Source organism: Oncorhynchus mykiss, chromosome 19 (assembly GCF_057628025.1).
Source record: "Oncorhynchus mykiss isolate SJ-2025 chromosome 19, ASM5762802v1, whole genome shotgun sequence".
In the NCBI taxonomy this organism is placed as follows: Eukaryota; Metazoa; Chordata; class Actinopteri; order Salmoniformes; family Salmonidae; genus Oncorhynchus; species Oncorhynchus mykiss.
The window spans coordinates 36,078,518-36,098,487 of record NC_143040.1 but is presented as its reverse complement, the minus strand read 5'-3'; the positions used below and the strand labels follow the sequence as shown (position 1 = coordinate 36,098,487).

General features: G+C 43.3%; 1 protein-coding gene across 9 annotated transcripts in view; it reads right to left on the bottom strand.

Moving 5' to 3' along the window:
- Window positions 1–13,110, bottom strand: part of LOC110497586 (syntaxin-binding protein 5) — a 46,359-nt gene extending 33,249 nt beyond the window's left edge. For all 9 annotated transcript variants that reach the window (XR_016488910.1, XR_016488911.1, XM_036954539.2 and 6 more), the window contains exons 1-4: window positions 10,461–13,110; window positions 9,558–9,655; window positions 1,909–1,990; window positions 112–212 (exon numbers count right to left, since the gene is read on the bottom strand). Coding sequence is in view for 7 of the 9 variants with exons in the window: in XM_036954539.2 (XP_036810434.2) it covers window positions 112–212; window positions 1,909–1,990; window positions 9,558–9,655; window positions 10,461–10,598 (419 nt within the window). In the remaining 2 variants the exon portion in view is untranslated. The remainder of the gene's footprint in view (window positions 1–111; window positions 213–1,908; window positions 1,991–9,557; window positions 9,656–10,460) is intronic.
- Window positions 13,111–19,970: the final 6,860 nt, after the last annotated feature.

Sequence of the window (19,970 nt, the reverse complement as noted above, 5' to 3'; positions counted from 1 at the left end):
TACTATTTATATTTAATATGATGACTCATGGGTCTAAGTTAGCCAACTTGAATGTAGCTACAGCTTTAGCTCTATTCAAATATGACCACTGTTCATGTTATACCTACGTACCTCTCCCTGTTGAATTTGAGAGTGTGCAGGATAGCTGGCTGCTTCTGCCTCAGGTTCCACAGATGAATGCTGTCATCAGCTAAGGCACTGACTAGCGCCCCCTGTTGATAGTGGTTATGAAGGGGTTATAATACCTCCACACATCTAATAAAGAAGCAACAGGGTCATGTTCATAATGGCACATGGTTGCAAAAAGTTTGACAAAAATGTGTATTTCTTATTCGACAAGTACACGTTTCACTCCATTTTGGACATTTTCTTTGGTTTTTGCCTGCCTACTGAACAGTAAACATGCTAACAGGACAGGGCTGAGTCAGAGGTAGGGCTGAGTCAGATAACATCATGTCCATACAATAAAGAACCCATTACAGGGTTTTGCCTCCACAAAGCCTACATTACTGTTTACTCAATGTGTTCACTAGTAAAGATCCATGGTCCATTAAAGGGTAGGAAGCACATGTTTTTACTCAAAGTAACAACACAGTGTGGTCAAAGATTTAGTAACTTAACTGTAGTCACGGTCTGGTTACCTATAACTACAAACATAGCTTTTTTTGGGGGTTTTGACATTTATTAACTTATTTCCGGAACTACCCACAATGCACTATTTCTCAACGTCATATGGAGGATCTACTCTGTGCTACCGAGTTCGTATACTAGCACGGCAGCTAACTCAAGCAGGCTAACGCAAGCCACAACTCATGCTCTTCACAGACTTTGTGGTTGTGTTATCTAGTGGGAACCTGTTAGCACTGCAGGCACCGGTGCCTTCTTGCCGTGGGCTCAAAACAAAAGAGAAAATCATACCGGCTTGCTCTAATTGTGTAACTGTGGTACCTCATCTGTTCTCCTTTTTGCTGGCTGGCTTGCCGTCTAAGATAACTGCATATAGCTAGCATTTTTAAATATTTGGTTAGAAGGCGTTATTTCCAATGATTTTACTTTAATGTAGCTGTGTGCTAGGTGTTCATAGCAACTAGCTGACTCATTCAGTGCTAATGTAACGTTAGCAGGCTGCTAGGGCTAGCGTTAGTAGGCATCTAGGGCTAACGTTAGTAGGCTAGTTGGCTAGAAAGCTTAGAAGTCGATTTGTAACAATACATTCAAAAAGTATTGGTTTGTAAGTTGGTCGAACATTTAATTGAAACCGGTAGTCATGAGCGCAAACGGTTTGGTTTAACTTGAAGTGATACATTTTGTTATTTTCTGTAGGAGTTTACATTATTTTAAATCACCTGGAAAAATATTTTCCGACATTTTGATCGGTTTTATGTAATAAATCCCAAAATAGAAAAGTCAGCTGTAACTTTGCATTGGGACTTTTGACACCAATCCATGTGTTAAATGTGGTTACGTTTATGCTACCTACCCTTTAAACATTGGGTAAGAACCACTAGGCGAGTTACATACTGTCTAACTGACTGTAGTGCATGCTAATGAGCAGGATAAAAACAGATGATATGGAAGAGGAATGGGGCTGAAGGGATGACTAACTAGGGCTGAAGGGATAAGGCAATGATTCAATCCAGGACTTTATCAATAGCATTTCCTCGATTGCATAATGTCCTTTCTCCTCGAATTCCTTCTCAAAACGCATTGGGAGGTTCTGTCCCTCGGACCTCCTTCTCAAATGCGTTTTGAGAAGGTGAGAGCAGAGAGGACACAAGGAATTGAGGAAACACTGTTGAGACAGAGCCCTGGGGAGTGCTGCCGGGGAGCGGGACAATCGAGTTGGATAGAGGGGGAACAAAAATTGCAAAGATGTGCCCTGTACCCAACTCTGTGAGCGGGACTCACCTCGTTGACCAGGAACTGGAGCTGAATGACAGCTGCACCACTCTCATGTTGACAGTAACACTCCACACCCACACGGCCAAAACTAAACAGCTCAGTCAAGGAACAGACCATACAGGAGAGATGGACATGTATTCATCATCAGCATCTGGGTTTATAGACATCCCCAGGGGAAATTAGATTTGTCACCAGCAAGACACATACCGCACCAGCCATCGTGTAAATATTTTGTGTAAATACCCATTCTGGCAGGGTTCAAGGAAACAATGAGGAAAACAATACAGATACATAGTATTTAAAAAGGGAGGCATGGTAGTACTGTATCCGACTGGCACATGGGGATCCTCCTATGCTTAGACCATGTTGCATTCAACTTCAGCAACATCTGTATGATGTATTTTCCCTGAGCCCAAGAGCAGTTGAATGAGAAAGTCAAGACTCGCTGCTTCCCTCCCTTAGCTTTTAAAACAACAGTGACTGACTCCGCTCCACACAACAACTATATATGTTCATATGACTGACTAAATACAAGTGAGGGAGTTATAAATAAAAACCAGTAGACCATGACAGTGTTACTTATTCATAACTCTATGGAAGCCAATTAGACAGGCAGCACAGGGCTACTACGGCGTCTCAGCTCTCTCTCGCTCTCTCTCTCTGTGTGTGTCCCAAATGGCACTCTTCCCTAGTGCACTACCTGTGACTAGGGCTCTGGTCAAAAGTAGTACACTATATAGGGAATAGGGTGCCATTTGGGATGCAAGCTGTAGGGTCATTCAAGTCAGATGTTTCCTGTCTGCTGACACTGTGAAACTACGTATGACCCCAAGTCCACTGATATACTGTACATAACTGCCAAGCAACCATGGGAACAGTCCTGTGAGAAATAATTCACTGTGGAATTGAGCCAATAGCAGTCTCAAAATGACTGCAGATTAAATTAGATTTAGCTTAAAAATACATAAAGGGCCAATCTGTAGTTTGTTTACAACTACATTGTCTATAAACAAAAGGATAAAACAAGCTTATATGTTGGTTTCTAATGGGGTTAGAATGTTTAACTAAGCTAGGGCGGCATTTATAAGTTATAAAGCCTCCTTAATGTACCTGGTCGTGAAAATGAAAAGAGCACCAGACGACAGACATGCTCAGAGATAAGGCCTGCGGTACTGTATATCAAATAAAATGTATTTATATAGCCCTTCATACATCAGCTGATATCTCAAAGTGCTGTACAGAAACCCAGCCTAAAACCCCAAACAGCAAGCAATGCAGGTGTAGAAGCACAGTGGCTAGGAAAAACTCCCTAGAAAGGCCAAAACCTAGGAAGAAACCTAGAGAGGAACCAGGCTATGAGGGGTGGCCAGTCCTCTTCTGGCTGTGACAGGTGGAGATTATAACAGAACATGGCCAAGATGTTCAAATGTTCATAAATGACCAGCATGGTCAAATAATAATAATCACAGTAGTTGTCGAGGGTGCAGCAAGTCAGCACCTCAGGAGTAAATGTCAGTTGGCTTTTCATAGCCGATCATGAAGAGCATCTCTACCGCTCCTGCTGTCTCTAGAGAGTTGAAAACAGCAGGTCTGTGACAGGTAGCACGTCCGGTGAACAGGTCAGGATTCCAGAGCCGCAGGCAGAACAGAACAGAATGAGTGTATGATAGACTGACCAGGTGAATCCAGATGAAAGCTATGATCCCTTATTGATGTCACCTGTTTAAAGCAGTGTTGATGCAGCGGAGGAAGACAGGTTAAATAACAATTTCCAAGCCTGGAGACAATTAAGAAATAGATTGTGTACGTGTGCCATTCGGAGGGTGAATGGGCAAGACAAAGGATTTAAGTGCCAGTCAGCCAACTGACAGTCCAGCACCCAACGCACAACTCATCGTACCTTGACATGAATGTGGTATGGCAGTCGACAACCTTAAGAGTTCCATTTATTTCAGAAAAAAAAGAAAAAAAGAAATTGGTTGCGGTGGGCTAAGGAACTCAAACACTGAGGTGGAAAAACATTGCCTGGTCTGATGGATCCCGGTTCCTGCTGTTTCACGCCCATGGGAGGACTCGGGTATGGAGAAAACCATGAGTACATGCATCCAACATGGTGCGTGTCAACATTGCAGGCTGGCGGTGGTGTGGGGTCTGTTTTCATGGCAGACATTGGGCCCCTTGATAAAAAAGTGGAGCAACGTTTTGAATGCCACAGGACATCATTGCCAATCATGTGCATCCAAAATCGATATTTTCAGCAAGATAATACCCCAATGCCACTAACAGTTCAACTTGACACAACTGCGGGAAGCATTGCTGTCAACATGGGCCAGCATCCCTGAGGAATGCTTTCGACACCAACGAATTGAGGCTGTTCTGCGGGCAAGAGGGAGAGCAACGCAACATAAGGATGATGTTCCTAATGTTTTGTACACTCGGTGTACTTGCTACTGTGTCGTTAGCTTGGATCTGGACAGACACACTGAAATAATGTCTGTTTGAACAGGATTAACAACAGCTATAAATCAAACAACCTCCGAATGCCTTGAACAAACTAAGGTGGGGTTACACTACAGACCAACAGAGTGCCATTAACCAGGCAGCCTCCACTGTTAGGCATCACAATAGCATCTGATCAGAGGGCTATAAAGTCACTTGATGATGAGTTGCAATGGCAGTGAAGTAGACACATGTAGTTCCTATGACAGCATCAGCATCTCCTTTCTAGTTGAGAGGCACTGTTCTTAGTAGCAGACTTGGGTTCCAATACTATTTGATAACAGTTGAAATACTTGATCTGTAATTGATTGAGTCTGCCTGGCTTAATTAGACCAATAGCATAGACCCAAAACTGTAAATCCCACCCATCTGACAAGCTCTCAAAGCATTTTTAACATTTCAAATAGCACACTGAACAAAAATATAAAAACGCAACGTGGAACAATTTCTAAGATTTTACTGAGTTACAGTTCAAATAAGGAAATCAGTCAATTGAAATAAATTCATTCGGCACTAATCTATGGATTTCACTTGACTGGGAATATAGATATGCATCTGTTGGTCACAGACACCTTACAAAAAAAGGTAGGGGCGTAGATCAGAAACCCAGTCAGTACCTGGTGTGACCACCATCAGCATCATGCAGCACGGCACATCTCCTTCGTATAGAGTTGATCAGGCTGTTGTGTGAGACAACATGCCACAATCCTCTTCAATGGCTGTGCAAAGTTGCTGGATATTGGCAGGAACTGGAACACGCTGACGTACACGTTGATTCAGAGCATCCCAAATATGCTCAATGGGCAGTGAGTATGCAGGCCATGGAAGAACTGGGACATTTCAGCTTCCAGGAATTGTGTACAGATCCTTGCGACATGGGGCCGTGCATTTTCATGCTGAAACATGAGGTGATGGGGGCGGATAAATGTCACAACAATAGGCCTCAGGATCTCGTCACGGTATCTCTGTGCATTCAAATTGCCATCAATAAAATACAATAGTGTTCGTTGTCTGTAGCTTATGCCTGCCCATACCATAACCCCACCGCCACCATGGGGCACTCTGTTCACAACGTTGACATTAGCAAACCGCTAGCCCACACGACGCCATACTCAGTCACTGTACAGTTGAAAACGGGGTTAATCCGTGAAGATCACACTTCTCCAGCATGCCAGCAAAGGTGAGCATTTTCCCACTGAATTCAGTTACGACACCAAAATGCAGTCAGGTCAAGACCCTGGTGAGGACGATGAGCATGCAAATGAGCTTCCCTGAGACGGTTTCCACAGTTTCATCCGTTTTCCAGGTGAAGAAGCCAGATGTGGAGGTCCTGAGCTGGCATGGTTGAGGCCATTTGGAAATACTGACAAATTCTCGACAACTTATGGTAGAGAAATGAACATTAAATTCTCTGGCAACAGCTCTGGTGGACATTCCTGCAGTCAGAATACTAATTGCACACTCCCTCAAACTTACGACATCTGTGGCATTGTGTTCTGTGACAAAACTGCACTGTTTAGTCAGCTTATTGATATGCCACACCCGTCAGGCACACATTTGTGCATCACATTTGAAAGAAGCTTTTTGTGCACGTGGAACATTTCTTGGATTTATTTTATTTCAGCTCATGAAACCAACACTTTACATGTTGTGTTTATATTTTTGTTCAGTATATTTTAACCCAGGCATGCTACACCACAGAGAGAGAAAGGCTATTCCACCAACTGACAGATAAAGAGACACTTCCTCATTGGTAAACCACAGTGGTTCGCCTTGCAGCATTTCACAACAGCAAGAGGGTTCATATCAGATGACAACATGATGACAATCATAAGACAAGAATCTGCATATCTCAATCACATGGAAATGTACAAACAATAATGTGTTTCAATAGAAAACCAAACAGATTACAATATAACACAACATGCAAAGAACTTGCTCTTCTGCTATTTGACATTTGTGAAGTAGGAACTAGTGTCAAACGCCTCAGAATCTGTAACCGGTAACAGTACTATAAACTGGGTGGTTTGAGCCCTGAATGCTGATTGCCTGATAATGGATATAACAAAACATTACTTTTTTTGTGCTTCATTTAGGTTGGTAACCAGTTTATAATAGCAATAAGGCACCTCACAAGTTTTTGATATATGGCCATTATATCACGCCGCAACAGCGTGCACAAGAACAGCTCTTGGCCGTGGTATATTGGCCATATACAGTGCATTCGTAAAGTATTCAGACCCCTTGACTTTTTCCACATCTTGTTACGTTACAAGCCTTATAATAATTTATTAAATACAACATTTTCCTCATCAATGTACACACAATAACCCATAGTGACAAAGTGAAAACAGGTTTAGATTTTTCTTGAAAATGTATAAAAAAATAAAACAGAAATACCTTATTTAAATAAGCATCAGACCCTTTCTTATGAGATTTAAAATTTAGATCAGGTGCATCCTGTTTCCATTGATAATCTTTGAGATGTTTCTACAACTTGATTGGAGTCCACCTGTGGTAAATTCAATTGATTGGACATGATTTGGAAAGGCACACACCTGTCGATATAAGGTCCCACAATTGACAGTGCACTTCAGAGAAAAATCCAAGCCAGGAGGTGGAAGGAATTGTCCGTAGAGGTCCGAGACAGGATTGTGTCGAGGCACAGATCTGGGGACGGGGACTAAAAAATGTCTGCAGCATTGAAGGTCCCAAAGAACACAGTGGCCTCCATCAGTCTTAAATTGAAGAAGCTTAGAACCACCAAGACTCTTCCTAGAGCTGGCTGGCCGGCCGGCCAAACTGAACAATCGGGGGTGAAGGGCCTTGGTCAGGCAGGTGACCAAGAACCCGATGGTCACTCTGACAGAGCTCCAGAGATCCTCTGTGGAGACGGGAGAACCTTCCAGAAGGACAGCCATCTCTGCAGCACTTCACCAATCAGGCCTGTATGGTAGAGTGGCCAGACAGAACCTACACCTCAGTAAATGGCATATGAAAGCCCACTTGGAGTTTGCCAAATGGCACCTAAAGGACTCTCAGACCAGGAGAAAAAAATATTGAACTCTTTGGCCTGAATGCCAGGTATCACATCTGGAGGAAACCTGGCACCATCCCTACGGTGAAGCATGGTGGTGGCAGCATCATGCTGTGGGAATGTTTTTCAGCAGCAGGGACTGGGAGAGGATTCAGAACAGAGGGAAAGATGAATGGAGCAAAATAGAGGAGATACTTGATGAAAACCTGCACCAGCGCTCAGGACCTCAGACTGGGGTGAAGGTTCACCTTCCAACAGGACAACAACCCTAAGCACACAGTCAAGACAACGCAAGAGTGGCTTGGGACGAGTCTCTGAATGTCCTTGAGTAGCCCGGACTTGAACCCGATCAAACATCTCTGGAGAGACCTGTAAATAGCTGTGCAGCGAAGCTTCCCATCCAACCTGGCAGAGCTTGAGAGGATCTGCAGATAAGAATGGGAGAAACTCCCCAAATACAGGTGTGCCAAGATTGTAGCGTCATATCCAAGAAGACTCGAGGCTGTAATCGCTGGCAAAGGTGTTTCAACAAAGTACTGAGTAAAGGGTCTGAATACTTATGTAAATGTTATTATTTTTTATTTGTAATACATTAGCAAAAAATGGCTAAACCTGTTTTTGCTTTGTCATTATGGGGTACTGTGTGTAGATTGAAGGGGGGGAAACTATTTTAGTATACGGCTAACGTAACAAAATGTGGAAAAAGTCCAGGGCGTCTGAATACTTTCTGAATGCACTGTACCACACCACCTTGGGCCTTATTTCTTAATTAGACTACTACTGCAAGTGTCATACATACACATATACACACACAGTAGTAAAGGTTCCCCTGGAGCAAATTAGGGTGAAGTGTCTTGCTCAAGGACACGTCGACAGATTTTTCACCTTGTCGGTTTGGGTATTGACAACCGCAACCTTTCGGTTGCTGGCCCAACACTCTAACCTCTAGGCTACCTGTCTCCAAGAGTCATAGAAATAAAGCTATTAGATAAGTAGTGGAAATGTCCATGAAATATAGAGGAAAACACTGTGGTAGTATAGATAGATCTATCAAATGTAGACCATTTTAGACCACTAAAACATGGAGGAGTGTGTGTTTATGTTCTTTAGGAGGTGGATTATAACCAAACAATGGTCCTAGGATACAGACTGGGACTGACAAAGGAATAGAGCAACCCATCCCTATAAATAACAAACATATGGTAAATGGCTGCTCATATATTGGCTTTGTTTAAATCAGTTAAGGTCATTGAGAACACATTATCTTTTACAATAACGACCTACCCAAGGAGCAATGAGATGCTCCTGATGACATACAGTAGACTGTGTTACTTTGCGTTGTGCAAAGCGAACATTTTCTAAACTAGAGCATGACATGATGCCAAAAAAAGACTGTCTGAGAACAATATAAACTGGTGCCATGCCATTGAATGACCTTCAAAGCAACACGTTTACCCAAGCCAAGCTTAACTGACTGAGCCTTTAGGGAGTTGTACAAATCCAACAGCTATTTTATTCTCCAGGCTTATGTTTCACCAATGAGGACCGGGACCCTGCCTGGGACTGCAGCATGTAGCCAGCAGCTTGGCTGTGTGCGCTCTCACACGGTCTGACAGACATGCACAGCAGGACCAGATGTTCAAAGCACATAGCCTAGGCCATGAGGTGGAACTGGGCCGGCATACACCAGGCAGCACAGTGGAGGAGCTTGGGCCAGGTTGGCTCCCCAGGATATGGCAGCAGAGCAGAGCTGAACAGCTCATCATGTCATGGTAGAGATATTACTAATGAGTCTGAGGGTGCGTCCAAAACGGCATCCTATTCCCTATATAGTGAACCTGACTCTGCTGCTCAGAGAAACATGTGCTACTACTGGGTAATCCTCTATAACCACAATTTCCTAATGTATTGAACTTGAGGATCTTACACTGAAGCCAATATAAGGTCCCATATAACTATGAACAGAGAATCTCCATTGAGCATGCTTTTTAATCCTGGACAAGGCTTAACCCTGTCTGGGAAACTGGCCATAAATGAATAATGTCAGAGATAGGTCTAATTGCACTGGGATTGCTAATACTGTTTGTTGAGTTCCCTATTTAAAGACAAAAAAAGATACAGTCTCACAGCTCCGCTCTGAGTCCCGACAGCCAGAATCTTCTGCACAGGGTCAAAGGCCATGGAGGAGGGTTGGTAAGGGAAGCCATGGCGCACAGTCTGAAGGAGCCAAAGAACACATTCTGCATTAGCTGTTAGATCACCTCCAGATAAACAATTTACAGACATTTAATCAAGTACTGTTATGTTATCTCATGTTTTGTTGTATCCAGGAAACTGTGTGACATTTCAGAGGCAATTGTTTTCGTCTAAATACAAAAGATGTATGATCAGTTTAAATCCACATCTAGACGAGTCTCTCTTTCCCACAGAAGAAAAAAGCTAAATATTTCTAGGAAAGTAGCTATCCCGTTTGACAAGCCAGGTGTTTGTTCCCTGTCACAGTCAGATCATTGGATAGCTGCTGTAGCTTGCTAGCTAGCCAACAACACTGGATGACATTATCACTTTAATTATAGCAGGCTAAACTCCACTGAAATTAACTCAGAAAATTCCTTGAGTGCAGTTTAGTCCGCTACTTAATGACATAATCCAGAGGATTATTCAGATGTAATTTATGGCTGGTTGTTTGAGGACATTAAAGACAGATGACATAACCTTGCTTGTTAACGTTAGTTAGCTGGTGGGTTGATGCTTTGGCCAATGCCAGACATTGGGACTGTGAGAGGCAGTCAGTTGATTATTTTGACAACTAGCAATTCTATAATTATATAGCTGGCAACCCCCTATACTAGCTAGTTACAAGAACCGCATCAATGCAATGTCAGCATAGACACAAATAACGTAAGATACTAATGATTTAAAAATCACGCGCTGTCAATGTGTCAACACAGCTCCTGCTAACTCGCTCGCTGGTAAACTTCAATGATTCCCAGCAAAAACAGCTAGCTAGTTATTAGCCCACCTTGCAGAGCTGAAAATGCTCCGACTGTAGTGTCTCTTGGATCACATCGTTTTGACTAGTTCCCGGTTGTGGAGATGCAGAGGAAAATGAAGAAGCAGCCAAGCCGTCCAGCACTTTTCTAATATTGAACTTCTTCATTTTCCCTCAATACAGACGAGGACGAAACACACTAAATGGATCAACAAAGCCACCATAAATTGGATAGTGCACTTCCTAGCTAGATGTTAGTTAAAGACGCAAACTTGGCTAATATCTTGTTCTTAATCTCGCTCGCATGTTACGGATTGTGTTGTTACTGCACTCTCAACAGTACAATTCACGTGCACACAGTTTAAGCATATGCACATTAATGAATTATTGTCGAAAATCTATTTGTATCCATCGATATTGCATGTATCCAGTCGGAGTCGATTGTAAAGCTCCGCTGACGGCAGCCAGCTAGCTAGGCTACTGTTAGCCAGCCTAGCTAACACGGAAACACAGAGACGAGTCTGCGCGGTAGAGGCAGCAACACGCCGGATGTACACATTGGATACAGTATGTAAACATATAATTGACGTTCAATCTTTATTTTTGGAAACTGTTGTTAAACAAATGATGAATCATTGAATAAGATAATAACAGTATGCACTATACATAAATGTTCCTATCCAGCGAGTTTACTTGACAAAGTCACAAAGCTACAAAGCTAGCACTCATTGAAAATAGAGGCGAAGCTACATGGACAACTGGACCAATAATATGTTTTCTCCGGCAGGTGGCGGAGTTTCGTTTTTTTCCCACTCACCAAGCGAGGAGTTTTTGTGTGGAGGTCAACAGAAGTGTCGAATTTGGTCAACAAAAACATGTAATGGCTTATTTGTTGTATGTGAGGTTTATTTGATCGAATGGAAGTTCCGTAATGGTTATGTTGTTAGGAGTGTACTGATATAAGTAGAACACGTGACATCCGGGCAACTTTGATAAAAAAACGTTATATATACAAACAAAAAAATAAACATCCCTTTTTCAGGACCCTGTCTTTCAAAGATAATTAGTAAAAATCCAAATAAATTCACAGATCTTCATTATAAAGGATTTAAACACTGTTTCCCATACTTGTTCAATGAACCATAAACAATTAATGAACATGTACCTGTGGAACGGTCGTTAAGACACTAATAGCTTGCAAACGGTAGGCAATTTAGGTCACAATTATGAAAACTTAGGACACTAAAGAGGCCTTTCTACTGACTATGAAAAACACCAAAAGAAAGATGCCCAGGGTCTCTGCTCATCTGCGTGAATGTCCGTACTGCGAGACGCCTAAGACAGCACTACAGGGAGACAGGACAGACTGCTGATCGTCCTCGCAGTGGCAGACCACGTGTAACAACGGCTGCACAGGATCGGTACATCCAAACATCACACCTGTCGGACAGGTACATGATGGCAACAACAACTGCCCGAGTTACATCAGGAACTTGTTCAGTTTATGTCTCTTTTTGTTGAATCTTGTTATGTTCATACAAATATTTACACATGCTAAGTTTGCAGAAAATAAACGCAGTTGACAGTGAGAGGATGTTTCGGTTTTTGCTGAGTTTACATATACAACACATGTGCAACCGAACTCTAGACCACCTTTACTCCACACACAGAGACTCATACAAAGCTTTCGCTCGCCCTCCATTTGGCAAATCTGACCATAAATCTATCCTGGTTTCTGCTTATACAAGCAAACACTGAAGCAGGAAGTACCAGTAACTCGCTCAATACGGAAGTGGCCAGATGATGCAGATGCTACGCTACAGGGCGGTTTTGATAGCACAGACTGGAATGTGTTCCGGGATACATCCAATGGCATTGAGAAGTATACCACCTCAGTCACCGGCTTCATCAATTAGTGCATGGACGACGGTGTCCCCACAAAGACGATGTCCAGTTGAAGTTGGAAGTTTACATACACCTTAGCCAAATACATTTAAACTCAGTTTTTCACAATTCCTGACATTTAATCCAAGTAAGAATTCCCTGTCTTCGGTCAGTTAGGATCACCACTTTATTTTATGAATGTGAAATGTCAGAACAATAGTAGAGAGAATGATTTACTTCAGCTTTTATTTCTTTCATCACATTCCCAGTGGGTCAGAAGTTTACATACACTCAATTAGTATTTGGTAGCGTTGCCTTTAAATGGTTTAACTTGGGTCAAGAATTTGGGGTAGCATTCCACAAGCTTCCCACAATAAATTTTGTGCATTTTGGCCCAGTTCTCCTGACAGAGATTATATTATTGTGTCAGGTTTGTTGGCCTCCTTGCTCGCACCCGCTGTTTCAGTTCTGCCCACACATTTTCTATAGGATTGAGGTCAGGGCTTTGTGGCCACTCCAATACCTTGACTTTGTTGTACTTAAACCGTTTTGACACAACTTTGGAAGTATGCATGGGGCCATTGTCCATTTGGAAGACTCATTTGCGATCAAGCTTTAACTTCCTGACTGATGTCTTGAGATGTTGCTTCAATATAGCCACATCATTTTCCTCCCTCATGATGCCATCTATTTTGTGTCCCTCCTGCAGCAAAGCACCCCCACAACATGATGCTGCCACCCCGTGCTTCACGGTTGGGATGGTATTCTTCGGCTTGCAAGCCTCCCCCTTTTTCCTCCAAACATAACGATGGTCATTATGGCCAAACAGTTAGATTTTTGTTTCATCAGACCAGATTACATTTCTCCAAAAAGTACAATCTTTATCCCCATGTGCAGTTGCAAATCGTAGTCTGGCTTTTTATGGCGATTTTGAAGCAGTGGCTTCATCCTTGCTGAGTTGCCTTTCAGGTTATGTCGATATAGGAGTCATTTTACTGTGGATATTACCTGTTTCCTCCAGCATCTTCACAAGGCCCTCTGGAGTTGTTCTAGGATTGATTTGCACTTTTCGCACCAAAGTACGTTCATCTCTAGAAGACAGAATGCGTCTCCTTCCTGAGCGGTATGACGGCTGCGTGGTCCCATGGTGTTTATACTTGCGTACTATTGTTTGTACAGATGAACGTGGTACCTTCAGCCATTTGGAAATTGTTCCCAAGGATGAACCAGACTTGTGGAGGTTTACACATTTTTGTCTGAGGTCTTGGGTGATTTATTTTCAAATCAAATCAAATTTTATTTGTCACATACACATGGTTAGCAGCTTGTGCTTCTAGTTCCGACAATGCAGTAATAACCAACGAGTAATCTAACTAACAATTCCAAAACTACTGTCTTGTACACAGTGTAAGGGGATAAAGAATATGTACATAAGGATATATGAATGAGTGATGGTACAGAGCAGCATAGGCAAGATACAGTAGATGGTATCGAGTACAGTATATACATATGAGATGAGTATGTAAACAAAGTGGCATAGTTAAAGTGGCTAGTGATACATGTATTACATAAGGATACAGTCGATGGTATAGAGTACAGTATATACGTATGCATATGAGATGAATAATGTAGGGTGAGTAACATTATATAAGGTAGCATTGTTTAAAGTGGCTAGTGATATATTTACATCATTTCCAAACAATTCTCATTATTAAAGTGGCTGGAGTTGAGTCTGTGTCAGTGTGTTGGCAGCAGCCACTCAATGTTAGTGGTGGCTGTTTAACAGTCTGATGGCCTTGAGATAGAAGCTGTTTTTCAGTCTCTCGGTCCCAGCTTTGATGCACCTGTACTGACCTCGCCTTCTGGATGATAGCGGGGTGAACAGGCAGTGGCTCGGGTGGTTGATGTCCTTGATGATCTTTATGGCCTTCCTGTGACATCGGGTGGTGTAGGTGTCCTGGAGGGCAGGTAGTTTGCCCCCGGTGATGCGTTGTGCAGACCTCACTACCCTCTGGAGAGCCTTACGGTTGAGGGCAACAAAGAGGCATTGAGTTTGAAGGTAGGCCTTGAAATACATCCACAGGTACACCTCCAATAGACTCAAATTATGTCAAATAGTCTATCAGAAGCTTCTAAAGCCATGACATCATTTTCTGGAATTTTCTAAGCTGTTTAAAGGCACAGTCAATTTAGTGTATGTAAATTTCTGACCCACTGGAATTGTGATACAGTGAATTATAAGGGAAATAATATGTCTGTAAACAATTGTTGGAAAAATTACTTGTGTCATGCAAAAAGTGGATGTCCTAACCGACTTGCCAAAACTATAGTTTGTTATTAACAAGACATTTGTGGAGTAGTTGAAAAACAAGTTTTAATGACTCCAACCTAAGTGTATGTAAACTTCCGACTTCAACTGAACATATCCCAACCACAACCCATGGATTACAGGTAACATCCGCACCAAGCTAAAGGCTAGAGGTGTCCCTTTCAAGGAGCGGAACAGTAATCCGGACTATTATAAGAAATCTCACTATGCCCTCAGACGAACCATCAAACAGGCATAGCGTCAATACAAGACTAAGATTAAATCCTACTACAACGGCTCAGATGCTCGTTGGACGTGGCAGGGCTTGCAAACTATTACGGCCTACAAAGGGAAACCCAGCCGCGAGCTGCCCTGTGACGCAACCCTACCAAACGAGTTAAATGCCTTTCATGCTCACTTTGAAGCAAGCAACGCTGAAGCATGCATGAGAGCACCAGCTGTTCAGAACTACTGTGTGATCACGCTCTCCGTAGCCGATGTGAGCAATTGGCCCAGCATTGTCCGGGTTAGGGGAGGGATTGGCCAGCCGGGATATCCTTGTCCCATCGCGCTCTAGTGACTTCTGTGGAGGGTCAGGCGCATGCACGCTGACACGGTCGCCAGTTGGATGGTGTTTCCCCCGAAACATTGGTACAGCTGGCTTCCGGGTTAAGTCAGCAGTGTCAAGAAGCAGTGCGGCTTGGCAGGGTCATGATTCAGAGGACATATGGCTCTCAACCTTCGCCTCTCCCAAGTTCGTACAGGAGTTGCAGCGATGGCACGACTATAACTACCAATTGGGGAGAAAAATGGGTAAAAAAATAAATAAAAATGTTCAGACCCTTTACTCAGTACTTTGTTGAAGAATGTGTATAGCCTCGTTATTGTTCTTTTATTTTTGCTCTTTTATTTTTTACTTAAGTTTATTTAGTAAATATTAAAACAACATTGATGATTAAAGGCTTGTAAGTAAGCATTTCACGGTAAGGTCTACACCTGTTGTATTCGGCACGTGTATAACGATGTGCACTGGGAGTCGGGAAGCAAGTACAGGGAATGAGTGCATTAATAAATGACTACAGCATAATACAAAATAAGAAACACGAACAATGCACAGACATGACACAGGAATAGAAACAACAACGCCTTGGGAAAGGAACCAAAGAGAGTGACTTATATAGGGAAGGTAATCAGAGAAGTGATGAAGTCCAAGTGAGTCTGATGACGCGCAGGTGCGCGTAACAATGGAGACAGGTGTGCGCCATAACGAGCAGCCTGGTGACCTAGAGGCTGAAGAGGGAGCACACGTGACAACATTACATATATTTTGACTTGACCCTTTGGCAGCAATTACAGCCTCCAGTCTTCTTGGGTATGACGCTACAAGCTTGGCACACCTGTATTTGGGAATTTTCTCCCATACTCCTCTGCAGATCCTTTCAAGCTCTGCCAGGTTGGATGGGAAGCGTTGCAGCACAGATATTTTCAGGTCTCTTCAGAGATGTTTGATTGGATTCAAGTCTGGGCTCTGGCTGGGCCACTCAAGGACATTCAGAGACTCGTCCCAAAGCTACTCCTGCGTTGTCTAGATTGTGGGGGGATTGTGCGTTGTCTAGATTGTAGGGTTGTTGTCCTGTTGGAAGGTGAACCTTCGCCCCAGTCTGAGGTCCTGAGTGCTCTGGTGCAGGTTTTCAACAAGTATCTCTCTGTACTTTGCTCTGTTCATCATTCTCTCTATCCTGAATATTCTCCCAGTCCCTGCTGCTGAAAAACATCCCCACAGCATGATGCTGCCACCACCATGGTTCACCATAGGGATGGTGCCAGCTTTCCTCCAGACTTGAAGCTTGGCATTCAGGCCAAAGAGTTCAATCTTGGTTTCATCAGACCAGAGAATCTTTTTTTCTCCTGGACTGAGATTCCTTTAGGTGCCTTTTGGCAAACTCCAAGCGGGCTGTCATGTGCCTTTTACTGAGGAGTGGGTTCTGTTTGGCCACTCTACCATAAAAACCTGATTGGTGGAGTGCTGCAGAGATGGTTGTCCTTCTGGAAGGTTCTCGCATCTCCACAGAGGAACTCTGGAGCTCTGTCAGAGGGACCATTGGGTTCTTGGTCACATGCTTAACCAAGGCCCTTCCCCCCCGATTGCTCAGTTTGGCTGGGCGGCCAGCTCTAGGAAGAGCTTTGGTGGTTCCACACACAGACGTGGTACAGTAATGGTCAAAACCAAAGGTCAAAACCAGATCAGAGTCCAGGAGGCACAGAGTGGCAGACAGGCTCGTGGTCAAGGCAGGCAGAATGGTCAGGCAGGCAGGTAGAAAGTTCAGAAACAGGCAAGGGTCAAAACCGGGAGGACTACAAAAAGGAGAAAGCAAAAAGCAGGCGAACGATAAAACCGCTGGTTGACTTGGAAACATACAAGACGAACTGGCACAGAGAGACAGGAAACACAGGGATCAATACACTGGGGAAAACAAGCGACACCTGGAGGGGGTGGAGACAATAACGAGGACAGGTGAAACTGGTCAGGGTGTGACACTGCCAATGTTTTTCTATGGCGATTGCATGGCAGTGTCCTCAATTTTATACACCGGTCAGCAACGGTTGTCTCTGAAATAGCCAAATCCACTAATTTGAAGGGGTCCACATGCTTTTGTGTGTGTGTGTGTGTGTGTGTGTGTGTGTGTGTGTGTGTGTGTGTGTGTGTGTGTGTGCGTGTGTGCGTGTGTGTGTGTGCGCGCAATGCATGCTCCACTAATAAGGTGTACCCTTCCATTGAATAAAATAATAATTTCTATGATTCCACTGGATTAGGCCTATAAAAATGCATTTGTGGTTTATTGTTATTGTTCTATCTGCAGGCTTCACTCTGTGGGGTTCGGAGAACTCCTGGAACTGCAACGCAGTGGACTTGGCTCCTAACAGGACCTAGTTGGAGAAGTGTCTGGAGCACTCTGGGACTGTACCACTCTCTGTTTGAGTGGTTGAATCTGCTTTACGAGCAGGACGCTGCCAACCTGTACACTACCAACCTATTCCCCACCACTAAGACGCTGCCCGAGCTCTATGAGATCATCAACAAGTACAAGCTGGAGCTGCTGTGGTCCAATGGAGACGGTGATGCTCCTGATAAATACTGGAACAGCACCGCATTCCTGGCTTGGCTATACAACGAGAGGTACAGTCATAGAGATAATAGACAGAATCTACCACACTCTCAAAACCTATAAGTGAAGGTGATGAAGGCAAAATGCAAAACTGGAGAAAGCAGAAAAGTCTCTGCACACTTCCAGTCAGATGCACATTTATTTTGATAGTAGTTGAGCTTTCTGTCAGTCGACCTCCAACAGAGCATATCCACAAACAAAAGTGGGACCAGTCAGAGCGATAAAATATGATGTAACATGTTTAGGGAAATAACATACTATACGCGTTCTCTGCTTTACAATGAGAGGTAGGGACTTTATGGGCTAGGACACAGATTAAGCCTAGTCCTGGACTATAACGCACTTTCAATGAAGATTGTCCATTCAACATGCTTTTTAGTCTAGGACTAGTTTTAATCTGTGTCCAGGGAAACTGTCCATAAATGTCTAAAAATCTACACCAATCTCTTTTTGCAGTTATAGGTCTATTTAATGTGTCAGTTAATGCTATGGAGAATGATGTATGCACCAACAGTGTAAACATCACATGCTTCAGCATTTGCATTAACAACACTGGTACAGAAATTGGAATAGCCCAGTGCGAGAGACTGTGGTGACCAATGATCTACACCTGCGATGATCCGGACACCTGCTTTTCAATAGACAAAGGTTCCTGGGGTTACAGGAGAAACGCCCAGCTTAAAGACTACACTATCGAGCAGCTTGTGGCGGTCACTTTTAAATGGAACTGAAAAAGCACTTTATTTTATGGTAAACAGGAGACTTAAATCATTTAGGTCACGAAGGTTATTGCACTACCATAACAAACTTTTTGTAGCTGAATCGGTCATAATCCTGTTTGCATATGATTTAGTATGACTCATAAACAGCATAATTTAACTGTAAAGTGCACTCAGTCTAAAGTATTTTAACTTGTTTTTGAAATGCTGCTGATCCTGTATGTTTCTTATATAACACTTGACCACTATTTTTTGGGTAACCTAAATGCTCAACTCTACAGCATGACTTGTTTGGCTTCATTCTTCTCTCCTAGACTAATAATTGTACACAACAGTAGGACATGTATGAAGCTAATAGGAATGTATTTGATATCGGGTAGACTGAAATTTGGTTACTTTTCCAGCCCCACACAATTAAACTACGCAACTAAATTTAACAATGCAGATTCAGCTGCATGCCTGCCTATGGAAGATATTATTATATTTCATATAGCTGTAATAAAGGCTTTATGAATGCATACTTGGGGCCTGTGTGATTCAGACGTTGGTGGAGACAGTGTCCTGTGGAGAGATGAACATCGGACCTATCTGAAGCAGATGAGTCAGTGGCTGGGGGTCAATGGAGAGGCCATCTACAACACCACTGCTTGGAGGGCCCAGAACGACAGCATCCCAGCTAGCGCCTGGTCTATTCATACAAATGATAATAATAATAATTAGAAAGGGTCATTTTTCCTCACTTGTTTCAGCTGTCCAGAAGGGGTTTGATGTTAGTGGAAGAAGTTTAAATTGTAAGAGGTGGAGTATGAGAACGCTTTTTTACCTCGCTCCGTAAGGGGTGAGCTTTGGAGTTTTTAACAAACCTCAACACCCGATGGTACACAGTGTCCAGCATATGTAATGACTCCACAGGGGCAAACATGTACAAGCTATCGCCATAGCCGTGGAAACCGTGGATTGATGGCAGCATTCACGCGAAACTGAAAGCGCGAACCACTGCTTTTAACCAGGGCAAGGTGACCGGAATCATGACCGAATACAAACAGTGTAGGTATTCCCTCCACAAGGCAATCAAACAAGCTAAGCGTCAGTATAGAGACGATTCAACGGCTCAGACACAAGAGGTATGTGGCAGGGTCTACAGTCAATCACGGATTACAAAAAGAAAACCAGCCCCGTCGCGGACCAGGATGTCTTGCTCCCAGATAGACTAAACAACTTCTTTGCTCGCTTTGGGGACAATACAGTGCCACTGACACGGCCCGCTACCAAAACCTGCTGACTCCTTCACTGCAGCTGACGTGAGTACAACATTTAAACGTGTTAACCCTCGCAAGGCTGCAGGCCCATCCCCAGCCGCATCCTCAGAGGATGTGCAGACCAGCTGGCTGGTGTTTTTACGGACATATTCAATCAATCCTTATCCCAGTCTGCTGTCCCCACATGCTTCAAGAGGGCCACC